The sequence below is a fragment of the Elephas maximus genome, chromosome 17 (assembly GCF_024166365.1).
Source record: "Elephas maximus indicus isolate mEleMax1 chromosome 17, mEleMax1 primary haplotype, whole genome shotgun sequence".
In the NCBI taxonomy this organism is placed as follows: Eukaryota; Metazoa; Chordata; class Mammalia; order Proboscidea; family Elephantidae; genus Elephas; species Elephas maximus.
The window spans coordinates 71,710,180-71,724,962 of NC_064835.1; the positions used below are offsets into that span (position 1 = coordinate 71,710,180).

At 44.8% G+C, this 14,783-nt stretch overlaps 1 protein-coding gene across 1 annotated transcript in view; it reads right to left on the reverse strand.

Moving 5' to 3' along the window:
- Nucleotides 1-974: 974 nt before the first annotated feature.
- Nucleotides 975-14,783, reverse strand: part of SLC1A4 (solute carrier family 1 member 4) — a 31,413-nt gene continuing 17,604 nt past the window's right edge. Inside the window, exons 4-8 of the mRNA XM_049856735.1 lie at nucleotides 12,319-12,485; nucleotides 8,037-8,270; nucleotides 6,355-6,549; nucleotides 5,921-6,055; nucleotides 975-3,730 (exon numbers count right to left, since the gene is read on the reverse strand). Coding sequence (XP_049712692.1) covers nucleotides 3,496-3,730; nucleotides 5,921-6,055; nucleotides 6,355-6,549; nucleotides 8,037-8,270; nucleotides 12,319-12,485 — 966 coding nt within the window. The 3' untranslated portion in view covers nucleotides 975-3,495. The remainder of the gene's footprint in view (nucleotides 3,731-5,920; nucleotides 6,056-6,354; nucleotides 6,550-8,036; nucleotides 8,271-12,318; nucleotides 12,486-14,783) is intronic.

A 14,783-nucleotide genomic window follows, 5' to 3' on the forward strand; every position in this document is an offset into this window, starting at 1 on the left:
CCGGGCAGTGCCTACTCCTTGCTACGTAGCCATTCACAGGTGTAACGGGAGCTCCTCCTCTGAGCAGTGACTCAACCAATCAGCGCTCTTTCTGGTCACCTGAGAAGGGGCAGCTTGAGTGTGTGGAATTGCCCTTCTTGATTTGGCTACATTGAAAAGGTGAATTACTGAGGGCTAATCCAGCCTCCAAACACTCTGTCCGCCACAGTGAAGTAAGGCAGCCACAATCCAGAATGGGAATCCAAATTGTTATTAGTAACAGGCCGCGTAAGGCTCTTGATCTGTACAAACTCTTTGTGCTTTGCCCAGAATTGAAAGCCGGTTCCCGTCATATATGAAAGCTGGAAATGTCCAGGTCAGAACGGGCCTTTCTTCAGAGGCCCCAAGGGCCTGGAAACCAAGGGTTCCAGTGGGACCTTGCAGGATAATCCTGTTCTAAGAGACTTCTGGATTGCCTAATTGCACTGAAATGTGGTGTCACTGCAAACAGGATTATGTGAAAGGATGGGCTGGGCTTGGTGGTGACAGTGGCAGAAGTATGGGCAGCTGTCCTATTCAGGGACCTTCCCAGGAACGGATGGACTAGGGCATTCTTCCTTGTTTTCCCGGCTTGGCTTGGCTTACAGTAGATGCTCAGTTAAGGCCTGTTGACCTGAGTTGTTCTGACAAGAATTAACTTCATGAAACTCTGTGGCAAAACTGCACATTTTGCACAAGCCCTGTCATTGACTGTGAAGGAGCCACAGGCAACATGATGTTTCCCAGCCACAAGCTGGCTGCTGCAGACGCAACACTGACCCCTGGCAGCAGCTCCGGTGACCTAAATGTACCCACCTGCTTCAGGGGCTCATGCGGGCTGAAAGAAACAAGGAAGAAAATTCAATTCAGTCACCCCAGGCCACCCCTAGAAGAGCACTAGCTCCATCAGTAAATGCTACTGCACAACACAAGAAAGGAATAAAGGAACACGCAGATCCCAGTAGAAATACTGTATTCATTTTTGAGGACTATATTATGTTTTAAGGCAAGTATCACATACAAAACAGGAGGAGATGAACAGTGAACAGTATTTACAACATGTTAGAAAGGGAATAGCAAGGGGGACACGTTCAGACAATGAGAAAGTGAGATTTTCCCCAGCTGGGTGACTCCTGGTCTACCGACTCCTCTTAGGTACGTGGTTCCTGGAAAACAGGGAGAGAAAGGGTATCTCCTCCCTCCTTGTCTCGCCTCCAAGGGGGTGGGGACCGATTGTCTGAATTTTATACAGAAGCACCCTCTCTAGACCTCAGCACGCTTCTTCCCACAGTTCTAGCTCTAGGATGTGGGACGTTCAGTCACTGGGCTATCTACCAGCTTGAACTCCCTCCCACCGAGAAATTCATCTTTCGATATGGGAAAATCAGGATGCCGAAGCCATACAATGTGCAGTTTTTTGTTCATCTCTATCCAAACTCAAACTTGCTTGCATTGGTGCTAACTCTATCTATGTGGAAGAAAGAAAGAGGTGTACCGCAGCCTGAAAAATAGTGAAGGTTCGCTTGCAGTTTTGGAATCAAACCAAATGTGGTCATTTCCCCTTTGAAAACAGATGGGTCTTAGCAACAAGCTCTAGCTAGAGGGCAAAAGTTTGCAGACACCTTTCTGCTTAATTCCTGTTCCCTTCTGGTTTAACAGGAGACTGGAGTGGCTTAGCTGGTCTACAGAGGGCTGGGCTTCACCCCATCCCTTCTGCTCAGGCACAGGCCCCCAGTTTTAAAATGGCGAGAGCCTGGTGGTCTCTGACCCACCTGCCCATTTCATTGCAATGGCGTGTGCCCTTCTGTAGGGCTTGGATGACTCACAGCAACAGGGAAAATGGGATGAATGAGGCTGAAAATTTGGGGACCTTAATGGCCTGTTGTGGGGTGGCAGGAACAGTGTCTGGGGCTGGGAGTCACGGCAAAATCAGGTACCCAGAAATTATGGCAGAAGGTGGAGTAGTTAATTCATTAAAACTTGAAGAAGGGGCTGCATTTGATGCTATAAAACAACTACATAAAGAACAAGTGGCATGATAAAAGTCTGCCAATGTACAGAGAACAAAGTCCTGCTCGGAAAGCTGTCTGCCCCGCGAACATGAGGGCTCCGTGGAGAAATGTAGAAAACAAAAAGAGCATATGGGTGTCAGCACTTGATATACGAGAAGGAAAATGGTCGTTTTCACATTCACTCAGTTTGCCCCACCAGATCCCTCTGAGGTAGGCAGGAGCAGGTGATGTTAGCCCCATTTTACAAACGGGGTAAAGTGAGGCCCCAGAGCTTGCCACAGGTCACACCAAGAGACATACAGCAAGCCAGCGGGAGTGCCTTTTTGGTCTGCCCTCTCACTGGAAATACACCATCTTCTCTATAAAAAAAACTCACCTAGATTGAGACCAAGTCAGCAGGTAACTGGAGGAATGTGGACCATTTTGCTTAAAATTTTAAACTTTGATGCAGTGGCAGGAAAGGAGGGTGAGTTCTGTGGAAATCAGCCAAAGCCAGGGGTCCTGGGAGTGGAGACACCCATCTCACTCAATGGGGTGGCATTTGTTTTTATTGTTTTGCGTGTGTTTGTTTTTCTTTGCAATACTGTTTTCTAAGGGGGGGGTCTAGTTAAATGAAAACAATGCCTTGATCAACCAAGGAGGGTGCTGAGTGTGATGACCATATCACACCTCCCCAGAGGCAGTCTCACTCTGGCCCATTGCCAAATCAGAGTTGATGGAGAGAAAGCAACAGCATTGTCAGAGGCCCAGGCTGGGAAGGGAGGGGGGACAACTGTGTACATATGTCCATTCCTGATTAGGGTGCTTCCCTTCCCGCTGCAAGCTGCATTCCCTCACCCTTCTGTGACCTTAGAATTTACACTGTTAACTTAATGCCAATGATCAGAGACCCAAGCATGCGAACACCCAACTGTACAGTGCCTCCAGCGACCAGAGGGTAAGAAGCCAACCCCACCTTGTTGTAGTACAGACTCTTTAAAACACTTCCAGTCCCAGCTCAGCGAATTCCAGCCAAGGCTAAGAATTTGGGAATTCTTCCTATTACTACCACTTATGAGACAATGCAACAGATGACCGTGAAAGCCCTAGGTTTGCCCGGATGCACCCAATGCAGAGCTGACTGGGTGCAAAGAAGAATACACCTGCATTTTCCCAAGCTTGAAACATCAGGTCCCCATGAATCCATTGTTTCCCTGTGCCTGGCAGCTCAATGGGGTGTTTCCAAACAGATCCCCAGTGTAGCACAATTGCAGCTGGGCATGGGTCAAGCCAAACGTCAGAGTGTCCTGGTCCTTGGTAACCACTTCCACCAGGAAGCCCATTGCCAAATCATCCTCAAACTGGTCACTGGGCCAAAGCATTGCTCAGAAGGTTCAAGTTGGTGAGGGTAGTGGCCTGTGTCCAGAGGCTGGACTAACAGGGTGGGGTGCCCCTGCTGGCAGGCAAGCCCGAAACCCAGCCCCCATCACAGAACTGACTCCTTGGATTCCAGTTCTGAGGCATTGGATGCAGGGCCAGCGCGGTTCTGGTGAGTCACCAGAGGGGAGGTCTCTTCCTCAGACTTGCTGTTGGGGATGGCTTCCACTTTCACCTCGCTCAGTTCCTGCTCTCCTGTCTTCATCGCCTTCTGATTCAGGTGATGGAGAATGCCAGCACCCAGGGCATCCCCCTCCACATTCACCACAGTGGTGGTGCGGTCCCTGGTGGGAAAAGAACAAAAGGCAAGTGTGACGTCCAATGCTGCCTGCAGCTACCAGGAGAGTCAGTCCGTCATATCCAGGTGAATGGCCACAGAAAACTGATTGTGAGGGGCCCTGCTGTTTGCTGGAGAGCATGACATTCAAGGTATAAGGTCTTCCAAAACAAACAAACAAACAAACCCATTGCCACTGAATCAATTCTGGCTCATAGCAACCCTACAGGACAGAGTAGAACTGCCCCATAGGGTTTCCAAGGAGTTGCTGGTGGATTCGAAATGCCAACCTTTTGGTTAGCAGCCGAGTTATTACCCACTGGACCATGAGGTCACCTGTAAGGCCCTACCTTACTCTAAATTCATTTTGTTTAAATATTGTTTATTCTTATAAAGTAATACACCCTCATTTCAGAAAACCAGGAAAAGAGAGAATAAAGAACAAAACGAAAATCACTCACCCATACTCCACGACCTCAAGAGAATCATAATTAACATTTTGATCTATTTCCTGCCAGTTATTTTTCTACACCTGTGTTTTATTGCATAATAAACAGCATCATACAAAAATTACATATAATCGGAATGAGAGCATATACTGTTTTGTGTCCAGCCTTTTCTCCACTCAACATTACACTGTGGGAATTTCCCTTCTTTTTCCTCGGTTCAACACGGCATACAACTGAATATTCATCTTCACATGCATTCGATGGCTGCTCGCTAACACCACCTCCCAGAAGATGGCACTATTCTTTCCAGAAGCTTAATCATCTTCCCACAGATTAGCCCAATAACCAGCCTCCAGTCCCTGGCACTCCAAGGTGAAGTGTTGTGCCCATCTTGAAGGGAGGGAAAAACAAGTGAACTCGCCCAAGGGGGCCCTGGCTGGGGGCCTGCGGAGGCTTTGAGCTGGGAATCAGAAGCTACCGGCCTCAGCTGGGGCTGGTGTGACTCAGGCCTGTACTGGACAGCCTGCTTGGTGTTGTTTCCCTGTTCCTGGCTAAGCACCTTTTAGGGGCCCACTTTCTCCATGCAGAAGAGGCAGCTGGGTGAGGAAGGAGATGGGGCCTTGGACCCTCTGCTCTGGCCCTATCCAACCCATGAGCTGTGGGACCAAGTTCCCTTTGAGAGTTCTCTGGACTAAGGGAGGTCTCTGCTGCCCATTTCACCCCATTGCTCTGAGGAGCCCTAAGGACTCTGAGAAGCCCTTTCAAGGCTCTAGGGCTTAAAAAAAGGAAGGTGGGAACTATCACTCCCAACCACCATGGGCAGAGCCACAAGCCCGGTGCAGGCACGTATGTTTGTTACCTCATGCCTGACTCTCACTGGCTTGGCCAGGAGGTGTTACCCTTTGCTAACATTCACTGAGTACTCTCCCATGTGCCCAGTACTCTTGCTCTGTGCACTGTGCATGCACTAACTCATCTTCTCCACAACTCTGGGGTGGTGCTAGTATTGTGCTCACAGAACAGCTTATAACACCCAACTATTCAATGGTGAAGCTGGAATTTGAACCCAGGCCCTTGGGCCCCAGGGCTCTGTTTTCTTACTGATATGCTCTACTATCTTTCAACATCAGTATGTCAGCCAACTTTCCCTGTAAGACATGTATAAGGTATCACCAGACTCAAGAAATCAACACCCAGGAGCTGTTTTGTGTCTTTACAGCTGCCTTGGAGATGGTGGTGTGGATTATGCCTCCTTCCCAGACTCCTCCTCCCTTAGCCCAAGCCTGAGCCACTTATTAAAGTCTTCATCTTCTTCTCTCCTATGGAAGAAACTACTCCTTGGACATTTCCAGGTCAAGGGCAATCATTCCTGAAGGACCACTGCTCCAGTGGCTATTACGCCTATGCTGCCCACACCCTCTATAGGCCTTGTGGTACCTGGGCCTACCCTGAGTACCTCAGCCTGGGTCTTGGACCCCTGCTTTTCTGGATGCTAGAAGCAAGTTCTTGGTAATGACATTTCATGGCCATTCATGGTCATTTGAATCTCCTATTGTTTAATTTTTCCTAGCTCTAAATTTTGTTTTTCCAGCTCAACTGTAAGCTCTTTCACAAGGCAGGGACCCTGTTTTAAGTTTCTCTGCATGCCCCGGGCCTCGCAGAGTGTCATGCTCCTGGAGCATTCAATACAGGCTTCCTTAAAGAAGCAGTGGCCCTGTCTTCCAGCCCACTTGGGACTTGCTACTTACACAATCCAGTCCACGGCCAGGATCAGAGAGAGGTCATGAGTGGGCAGCCCAATGGCCTCCAGGATAATGGCGATGGTGAGGACAGCTCCAGCTGGGACACCGGCCGCTCCAACACTGGACGCCGTGGCAGTCACTCTAGGGGATTGCAAAGCAGGGTCAGGCATTAGCACAGGGCATGGAGTGTCCACTGAGAAACGCCAAACGTGCCAGCCATGGCTTGGAAATTGAAAACCACACACTCAATCAGAGGTCCTGCCAGCTGAGCCTTTGTGAGATGATCCACCCTTTTCCAGTAATGAGTTCGCACAGTACTCATTCTACAAACGAGGCACCTGAGATGTGGGGAGATTGGTTTTCATGCAGTTGTTCAAAGGAAGTCACAAAGACCTCAAGTTTTGACCCAAGCCTAAAGAAGAGGGCAAGAATGAACTTACAGAATGGTGAAAATCTGCCCGCTGTTTAGCTGTATATTGTTCAGCTGGGCAATGAACACCGTGGCCACGCACTGGAAGATGGCTGCACCGTCCATGTTCACAGTGGCCCCGATGGGGAGAATGAACCTGCTGATCCTCTTATCGACACCATTGTTTTCTTCGATGCACTTGATCATAGATGGAAGGGTTGCTGAGCTAGAGATGTAAACAAAAAGGCAAAGCAAAATAAAAAACAAAAACAAACGAGAAACCAGGAGAACAGTCCCTACCAGCCAGGCTCACCCCTCATTCATCTAGAACGCTAGATCAGAGTAATTAGCACCATCCCAGTTTTTGGCATTGTTCCATTGGAATAAGAGGAGGCATCCAAAATTGTTTCAAAGTTTCTGACGTAACACAGGGCTTTGTCAATTCCGAAAGTGTTCAAAATATGACTTATTGGATTTACCTGGACTTACTTGGACTCACCTGTTCCAAATTTCTCAAGAACCATACATTGCCTCTTGGTATAGAATGTTCTCCAGAGGACCAAGGACTGCTGTATTTTTACACAAATAACGCCACCTTCTGTGTTTGCTTGTCAAACCCCAAGTATTTTCGAAAGTGCCATTTTGCTATTATTTTTACACATTGTGTAAAAAAATCAGCACAGTGTGCATAGGAAAATACCTGGGCGGGGGTGGGGATGGGGGGGAGGAAAGCATGACTAGTAAACAAATGTAGAAGGCGAGTGTTATTTGTGTAAAAATATGGAATTTACATTATCTGTACATCTCATCTCCTCTCTGGAATGTTTTTTCCAAAAAGTAAAGTGCAAACTATGATTTTTTTTTCCTCTTAGGCCAAGAAGCATAAAAGGCTCTCAGAGTTTGCAAAGAATAGTGGAGTAAGCATGAAATGTCCACAGCTAGGAACAGGACCCACTCTCTCCAACTGGTTCTGCACGCTCTGCAGAGGTTAGCTGGTGCAGCTGAGAACTAGGATGGTTTCTGTCTAGGGCAGAGAAACAGCTCCCTAGTTCTTTTAGCACCACCATCTTGTCAATACAAATAGCCATCAACGAGGGGAAGGAGTGGGCAATGGACAGGCAAACGTTAAATGTATAAATGAAACAAGGTACTGACATCCTTTAAAAGTGTCTAACATACCTTGAAAAGCCAATTTTGGGGGGAAGGATTTCCAGTGAATGACACGTTACCTCTTTTGTGCTAAATTGGATAATTCCACAAAACTCCGAGAGAGCTGAGCACCTGTCCCTCACCATGTTGCCTCGGTCTTATTTATTTTTTTCTAATTCATGCACGCAGAGAGGGTGGATTGGGCAGGTTCCATTCTAGAAACTGCCCTGCAATGCGTCTCTTGAGTTAGGTTTGCCTTCTTTTACCCAGGCAAAGGTCTTACTAAGTAGGGTGAGGGATCTATTGCTGGGCTAGTGAACGATCTGAACGAGCAAGAGGAGGAGACAGGAAGGAGGTAACCTCAACAGGTGAGGGAAGAAGACAGAAAACCCACCCCGTGGGAATAGGAAAGAGCTGTGGGGCTCCTACTGAAAAAATCAGACAAAACCAATTTAGATTTTCAAGGAATTAAAACAGGTGAGACGCTGGTCATGCACCTCCCACAGGGCTCACCGGTTCCATATCGATAATGGCTCAGAGCAGCCAGGGGCACCTGAAACTCACCTGGAGCAGGTGGCAAATGCTGTTGCGAATGGCGTGAGGAGGCCCACCAGAAACGTGAAGGGGTTTTTTCGTGTAAAAACAAAATAAATAAGCGGCAGAACAATCCCTCCGTGGATGAAATGGCCTAGTATAGATGCAAAGATGTATTTGCCCAGGCTGGTCACCAGCATGACGATGTCCTTCATTTCCACAATCTTGCTTCCAACCAGGAACATGATACCCACGGGCACATACCTAGGGCAGAAGCACAGGGTACTCGGCAGTGAGGACGGAGATGTGGGGACAGCAACCTGCAGTCCCTTCCTGTACAGAACACACGGACTTTCAACTGGGTGGTTTCCATCTCTTCCTCGAATAACCCTGAGGAATTGAAAAGGATGGGGGCATACCATCTCCATTTTACAGGCTGGGAAACTGAGTGCAATTAAGATTATCACTCCCCTTGGGTAATGGAGTCAGGACCAGAACTCAGACTTCTTTCCCCTTGGATATATTATGGACCTAACAGACGGATGCTACCAACCACGGGGGCTCCCAAGCAGAAAGGCATGAAACTCAAGATCAAAGCCTCCAGAGACTGTGAGCTTGACGTTCAGTTTTGCTTATGCTTGTCCTGCGACTTAGAAACACAAAAGACCAACACCTACTTCACCGCATTGCTGTGAGACAAAACCGAGCCAAAGCTGGGGCTTTTGTGGAGCTTTAAACCCTTTTGTGGTTTGGAAAACATGATTCTGTGGGAAAATGTCATTAACAATGACACGCTGGGAACACTCTAAGAGTGAGCAGATTTTTTAATGGAAGGACAGGAAGGAGGAGGAGAAGAAATTAACTACGGGAACTACAAAGAACAAAAGTTGGTTGTTTTGAACTTAATACACATTGAGGAAGAGTTTTATAACTATTGACTTTATTTGTGCACACATTTTAATTATATAGGTAAGAATGTCACATAGTTTAATTCCCACCTTTGGTCCCTAAGTACCTGGTTTCCCTCCCTGGAGACAGCCAATGTCACTGGTTTCTTGGCTTTTCTTTCTAGAGATAATCTAAGCAGGACTATTAATTTTAAACCCCACAGTAATATTGGAATACATTCTCCTTCCAAGAAATTAAAACTTTAGATACCCGTTGACGTCTGAGTTGCTTCTGACTCATAGCGACCCTATAGGACAGAGTAGAACTGCCCCAGAGGGTTTCCAAGGAGCGGCTGGTAGATTTGAACTGCTGATTTTTCGGTTAGCAGCCTGAGCACTCAACCACTGCACCTCCAGAGCTCCAAAACTTTATATCGATTAGGCCAAAATCCTCTTAGACATCATCCTCAAGCCAGTCCCCTACTCAGATGTCTACTCCTACTTCCTATACATTTAGATACACATGTATCTATCTAAATTTGCATGTTTATTTATTTTTCACCCTGCATTAGGTCTTTGGGATCTACCTCATTTGCTTTAAATGCTGTTCTCAGAATGGAGTACCATAGGTTACTCTGCCATTGCCTTCCTGGTGGACGCTGACGTTGGCCCAGTTTTTCATCATTACAAACAATGCTGCCAACTCCTGTGTGCGATGTGCCTCTTTGTGCCCTCATGCCTGTGTCCACCAGGTAGAGACACCAAGAAGTGGAACTCATGAATCATTGGGGTGTGCACATTTTAAACTTTAGTAAATACTATAAAATCGCTCCCAAAATAGGTGTTCCAATTCACATTGCCACCAGCAGTTTAGGAGAATAATCCTTCCCCCAGACTAGTGGTTCTCAACAGGAGTGGGGTGATTTTGCCCCCAGAGGACCTCTGGCAATGTCTGGAGACATTGTTGGGTGTAGAAAGCTGGAAGGGGGATTGCTCCTGGAATCTAGTGGGTAGAGGCCAGGGATGCTGGACATCCTACAATGCACAGGACAGCCCCCAACAACAACAATGTCAACAGTGCCAAGGTGGAGAAACCCTGCCCTCACTCGCCCTTAGCAACATCTCATAAAACCAAACTTTTCATTTCCCTGCTTTCTAATGAGGTTGGACATAAAACATCCATTGGTCATTCAGGTTTCCTCTTCCGTGAACTGCCTGTTCACATACTTTGTCAATTTCCTTAATAGTTTTTTCAGTCTTTTTTCTTTTTCAGTCATCAGAATTCTCTATATTAGTGCTTCTCAGGCTATCTTTGGTGAAAGACCAGTTTATTTCTATTTCTAGTCTTTCTTGGGCTAGTATTTTTATAAAATACAATAAAAATAAAATATTAGAAAAATTATCATATGCTTGGATGTTGCAGCAATATCAAATTGCTATAAAAGTTCCAAAACACTTATTCTCAATTTTCCTATAAATTTCATTAAGGACACATAAACAGTTTCCAATTGGCCCCAGTCATTTGGATCCTAATCTTTTGAAGTGTGTGTTTGTGTGTGTGTGTATACATTTATATACATACAGTATATAAATATATATCCATTTTTTCATTAAGTTTTTAACTTTTTTACGGTTTATTTTGCATGTAGATGTTTTATATCTTGATGTAATCAAATTTAGCAGCTTTTTATGGCTTTTGCTTTTTTATCTTGTTTAAGACTTTCCCTATACCTATATTTTTTACTAATACTTTTAAAGGGGTCCCTTCCTTCTTTCCTTCCTGGTTAGTGTAATCCAGGAGTTGGCACCATGGGTTTTTGTAAATAAAGTTTTATTGTAACACACCCACACTCACTCATTTACATATTATGTGTGGCTGCTTACACTACAACAGCAGAGCCAAGTAGCTATGACAGAGACCTGATGGCCCACAAAGCCTAAAATATTTACTACCTGGCCCTTTAAGAAGAAGTTTGCCAGCCAAGTGTTTAATCCATCTAGCATGTATTTCTTTGAATAGTGTAGGGTAGGCGGGTGCTTTGGTTTTAGATGTGATTAGTGAAGGAGAGACAGCGGGAAAGAGCTGAGTACTTACAGAGCTATTATTAAAGAGCTTCTATCGGTTGAGATACTTCAGCTGGTTAAGTCATTGTTAACTGCAAGTCTGTGTAATATGGGCTTTCTGGGCAGCAGGGTTCCCTCCCACTGCAGTTAGGATCTCTCAGCAGGGTCTGCCCTACTGAATACCTGCTTATGTGACTAGTACAACAAATGGAAGGAGTGACTGTAAACTGGTTTCCAAGTCCAAAGCAAATGTCTTAACCTGGGACCATCACACATCACTTTCTTGCACAGAGTTTCCTTTAGTCCAAATCTTGAGAAGACTTTAGACTAAAAGAAAAAAAAAACCCAGGAAAAAAGAAAAGAAACTTGATGTGGAATGGAAACACTTTTTCCTGTCTGGAAATACCAAATCTCTCCCCAGAATGACAGTAATGTCATGTAAAGTGTCATGTTTGCAATGCTAAGAGTCAGACTCTGGAATCTGCAGGTTGAGTAAGATAAATATCACTGGTGTGGGCTTTAGACTAGACCTTCCATCCAGTTCCCACTTTCCTACCAAATTCCAGGCTTTTCTCCTAAAAGCAATCTCTCTGATGCTGTCAGATAGACAAGGGTTCCAGGACGTTTAAGGATCAACAACGAGGAAAATGCTTTGTGCATGAAAGGATAAACTAGTTTCTTGATAACTGAAACCTACAGAAGTTTGGTTTGGGTAAAACAGCAGGATAAAGCTTATGAGGGATTGGGGCTGGAGCTGGTATGATTTCTGAGAAGTTGCTTTGAGGAACCTGGTCAAATTTTTATTTTTAGCCAGGAATCAACTTAGTGATTTTTATTGACCAATCATGCTTTCATTGATATGACACAAACATTTATGAATTAAAAGCCATGTAAAAGAGGGCTACTGGAAGTTTATACATGCCTGGAGTAGAGATGGACTTGTCCTGCAGGTTGTGAAATACCACGGTAAGGTGTTTCTTTGAAGTTTGAAGACTATTGTTTTAAGATAAAAGAACCTTATTTGATATAGGAGATAGCAAACTTATGGAACCCATTGCAATGCAAGATGACAGAGTTGGACCCATAAATAGATCATGGTAATAGAACCACAAGGGGTCACTGTGGGCGCTGAGGAGGGGATCTGCAACTATGGAACATGTAGAATTTTCTGAGGTCCTCAAGAGGAGACACCTATCTCCATCTCCATCACCCTGCTAACCAAGACCAGCCCTTGGTGTATCAAACCAATACAGAGCACTGCCCAGGTGGCCCCACAGGGATGATCTGTAATGGTAGCTTCAGGTTCTTTTCTGGGTGGCAGGAGAAAAGAGAAGGAGAGAAGGTAGAAGGGCAACACTCACCACATAATCCAGGACACAAGCACCATCGTTGCCTCATTGAAGGCGTTGAAGAAACGGATGAGTTCTTCTCCTTCGGAGCCTAGTTTCTTTAGGGCCACTCCTAACACCAGAGCAAAAAGGACCAATCCCAAAATGTTCATCCCTTCGATCTCAGTGCCAAAGGGGACCTACAGGACCAGAGGAGAGAGAATGGTCCAAATTCACAAGAAATGAGAGAGCGTTAAAGATGAAATTTTGCTTGGTGTCTCTCCCAGACTGAAACACTATGCCCAGAATAAGAACATGGTTCATATTTTCTTTAACCCTTAGTGATTTCACTTTTGTGAATGAGTTGAGGAAAACCAAGGCAAGATGGAGTCTGAGGATACATGGTCAACAAATGAAAACTTTGCCTAGTGGTTAACTCTAAAAGCTGTTAAAAAAGGACGCAGGTTGATGCACAAAGCAATGAGCTCCCTGTTGCTGGATATAGTTAAGCAGAGGTTGGATAATCACCTCGAAGGGTTCCTTTTAAAAGACTAGCCGATTGTTAAGTAGTTCTTTCAAATCAAGAGTCAATGACAGCAACTTTGCCTCCTAAATGCCAACACATTTTTATTGTTAGCTTCTTATAGTGGCCTCCCAGCTGACTCATTTCACAAAAGGTGTTCAAAATCACCATGGGCTTTTCCAGGACATTCTTTCCTAAATCTCTGACTTAAAATGTATAAACCAAAAACTAAACCCATTGTTGTCGAGTCGATTCCAACTCACAGCAACCCTAGAGGACAGGGTAGAACTGCCCCATAGGGTTCCCAAGGAGTGACTGGTGGATTCGATTGCTGACCTTTTAGTTAGCAGCCGAGCCCTTCACCGCCACTCCATAAAAAATATAAAATGTATAGCCATAATGTATTCTTTATTTTTTCCAGCAATGCCGAATCTCTCTGCTGCAAGCATATATTAGGCAATCCTCTTATCCCACCATACATAACTAGTTATGAAATTCTGAACAGAAAACATACGTCAGCATGGTAAAGATGGCAAGAGCATTTTAACCCTGGATCCCAGTTCTAGTCCACGCTTTGATATTAACTAACTTTTTTAAGATGAAGCAAATTGGACTAAATTAGTAACTTTCAATTTTTTTTTAAGTAGAACTTTTCCTTTAGTCAAAGAAAGGCCTTTTGTCTCCTAGGAGACAAGAGGTGTAGGGAGGCCAAAAGTTCCTCCCCCTTCCCACGACAGTTCTGTGGTATAGTCTGAAGATCACTGGACTGAATAATCCTTGAGGTGCCCCGTCCCTCCTGGCTCTAACAGTTTATACGTCTAGAATGTGAACTCCACAAAGGCTGGGACTAGTCCAGCACTTGGCAAATAGCAGGTACTCAAAAAATATGTGAATGAATGACGGCTATGGAACGTTAAGCCCGTAAGACTGGCATCCTCAGCTATTCAGGAGCCATGATTTCACACTGTTACCTTTGCTAGAAGTACCAAGAAGCAGGTTTATTTCTTAAATTACTACAAATATGCTTTTAAAGACTTTTCTAATTTCCAAGTTAACTGGAGACAACTAGGTAACAGGTATAATCCACATGAAATGAGCCAAGAATCATGAATTCAAAAGTACTATAAAACTTAATGGGGTAGCTTTTCATTTGGTTATAACTTTTCTATCATGGAAAAACTTCAAATATAATACGACAGCTGAAATACAGTACAATGATCACCATATACACTGCTTTTGTTTATACTCACTTATTTATAGGAGTAGTAGCGATAATAGTTAAGGAGCATAGACTTTGGAGTCTGACTTCTACCACCTCCTAGCTGTGTGACTGTGGCTAAGTTACTTAACCTCTCTATGCCTCAGTTTCCCATCTATAAAATGGGGATAATAACCGTTGTTTTTGTTGGTTGCCATCAAGTTGATTCCAACTCATGGCAACCCCCCCGTGTTACAGAGTAGAACTGTTCCATAGGGTTTTCTTGGCTAACATATAAGGTTATTGTGAAGATTAAAGATGTTAATGTATGTAAAGTACTTAAGCTGTATCTGGTAAATGAAACCCAACAGCATTAGCTGTTATTATTCCAAAGGAATATCTTAAAGATCACTCCAGGCTCATGCCGTCTGGAGTATGTTTTTCTTGCAATGTTATTTTAACCCCTCAGACAATAAGACTTCTGAATATTACCATTCTCTCTTGGATCTCGACCTATTCAGGCTACAGTAGGTACAGTTTAAAGAGCTGTGGGAGAGGGAAGACTTGGATTTTGATCCTTGCTCTATCACTAGTTTATGGGGTCCCTACAGAAGTCAACACTGTTAAGATTCTACAAGCTAGATGGCTAACACCTGGTGTTGACCTTGGGCCTATAAACTCAAATTTTTTGTCCATGTCCCAAGCCCTAAATGGAATTGAGAGTTAAGAACCGATGCAACCAGGGAATTCAAGTACCCCTCAAAAGTTGGCTTTAGC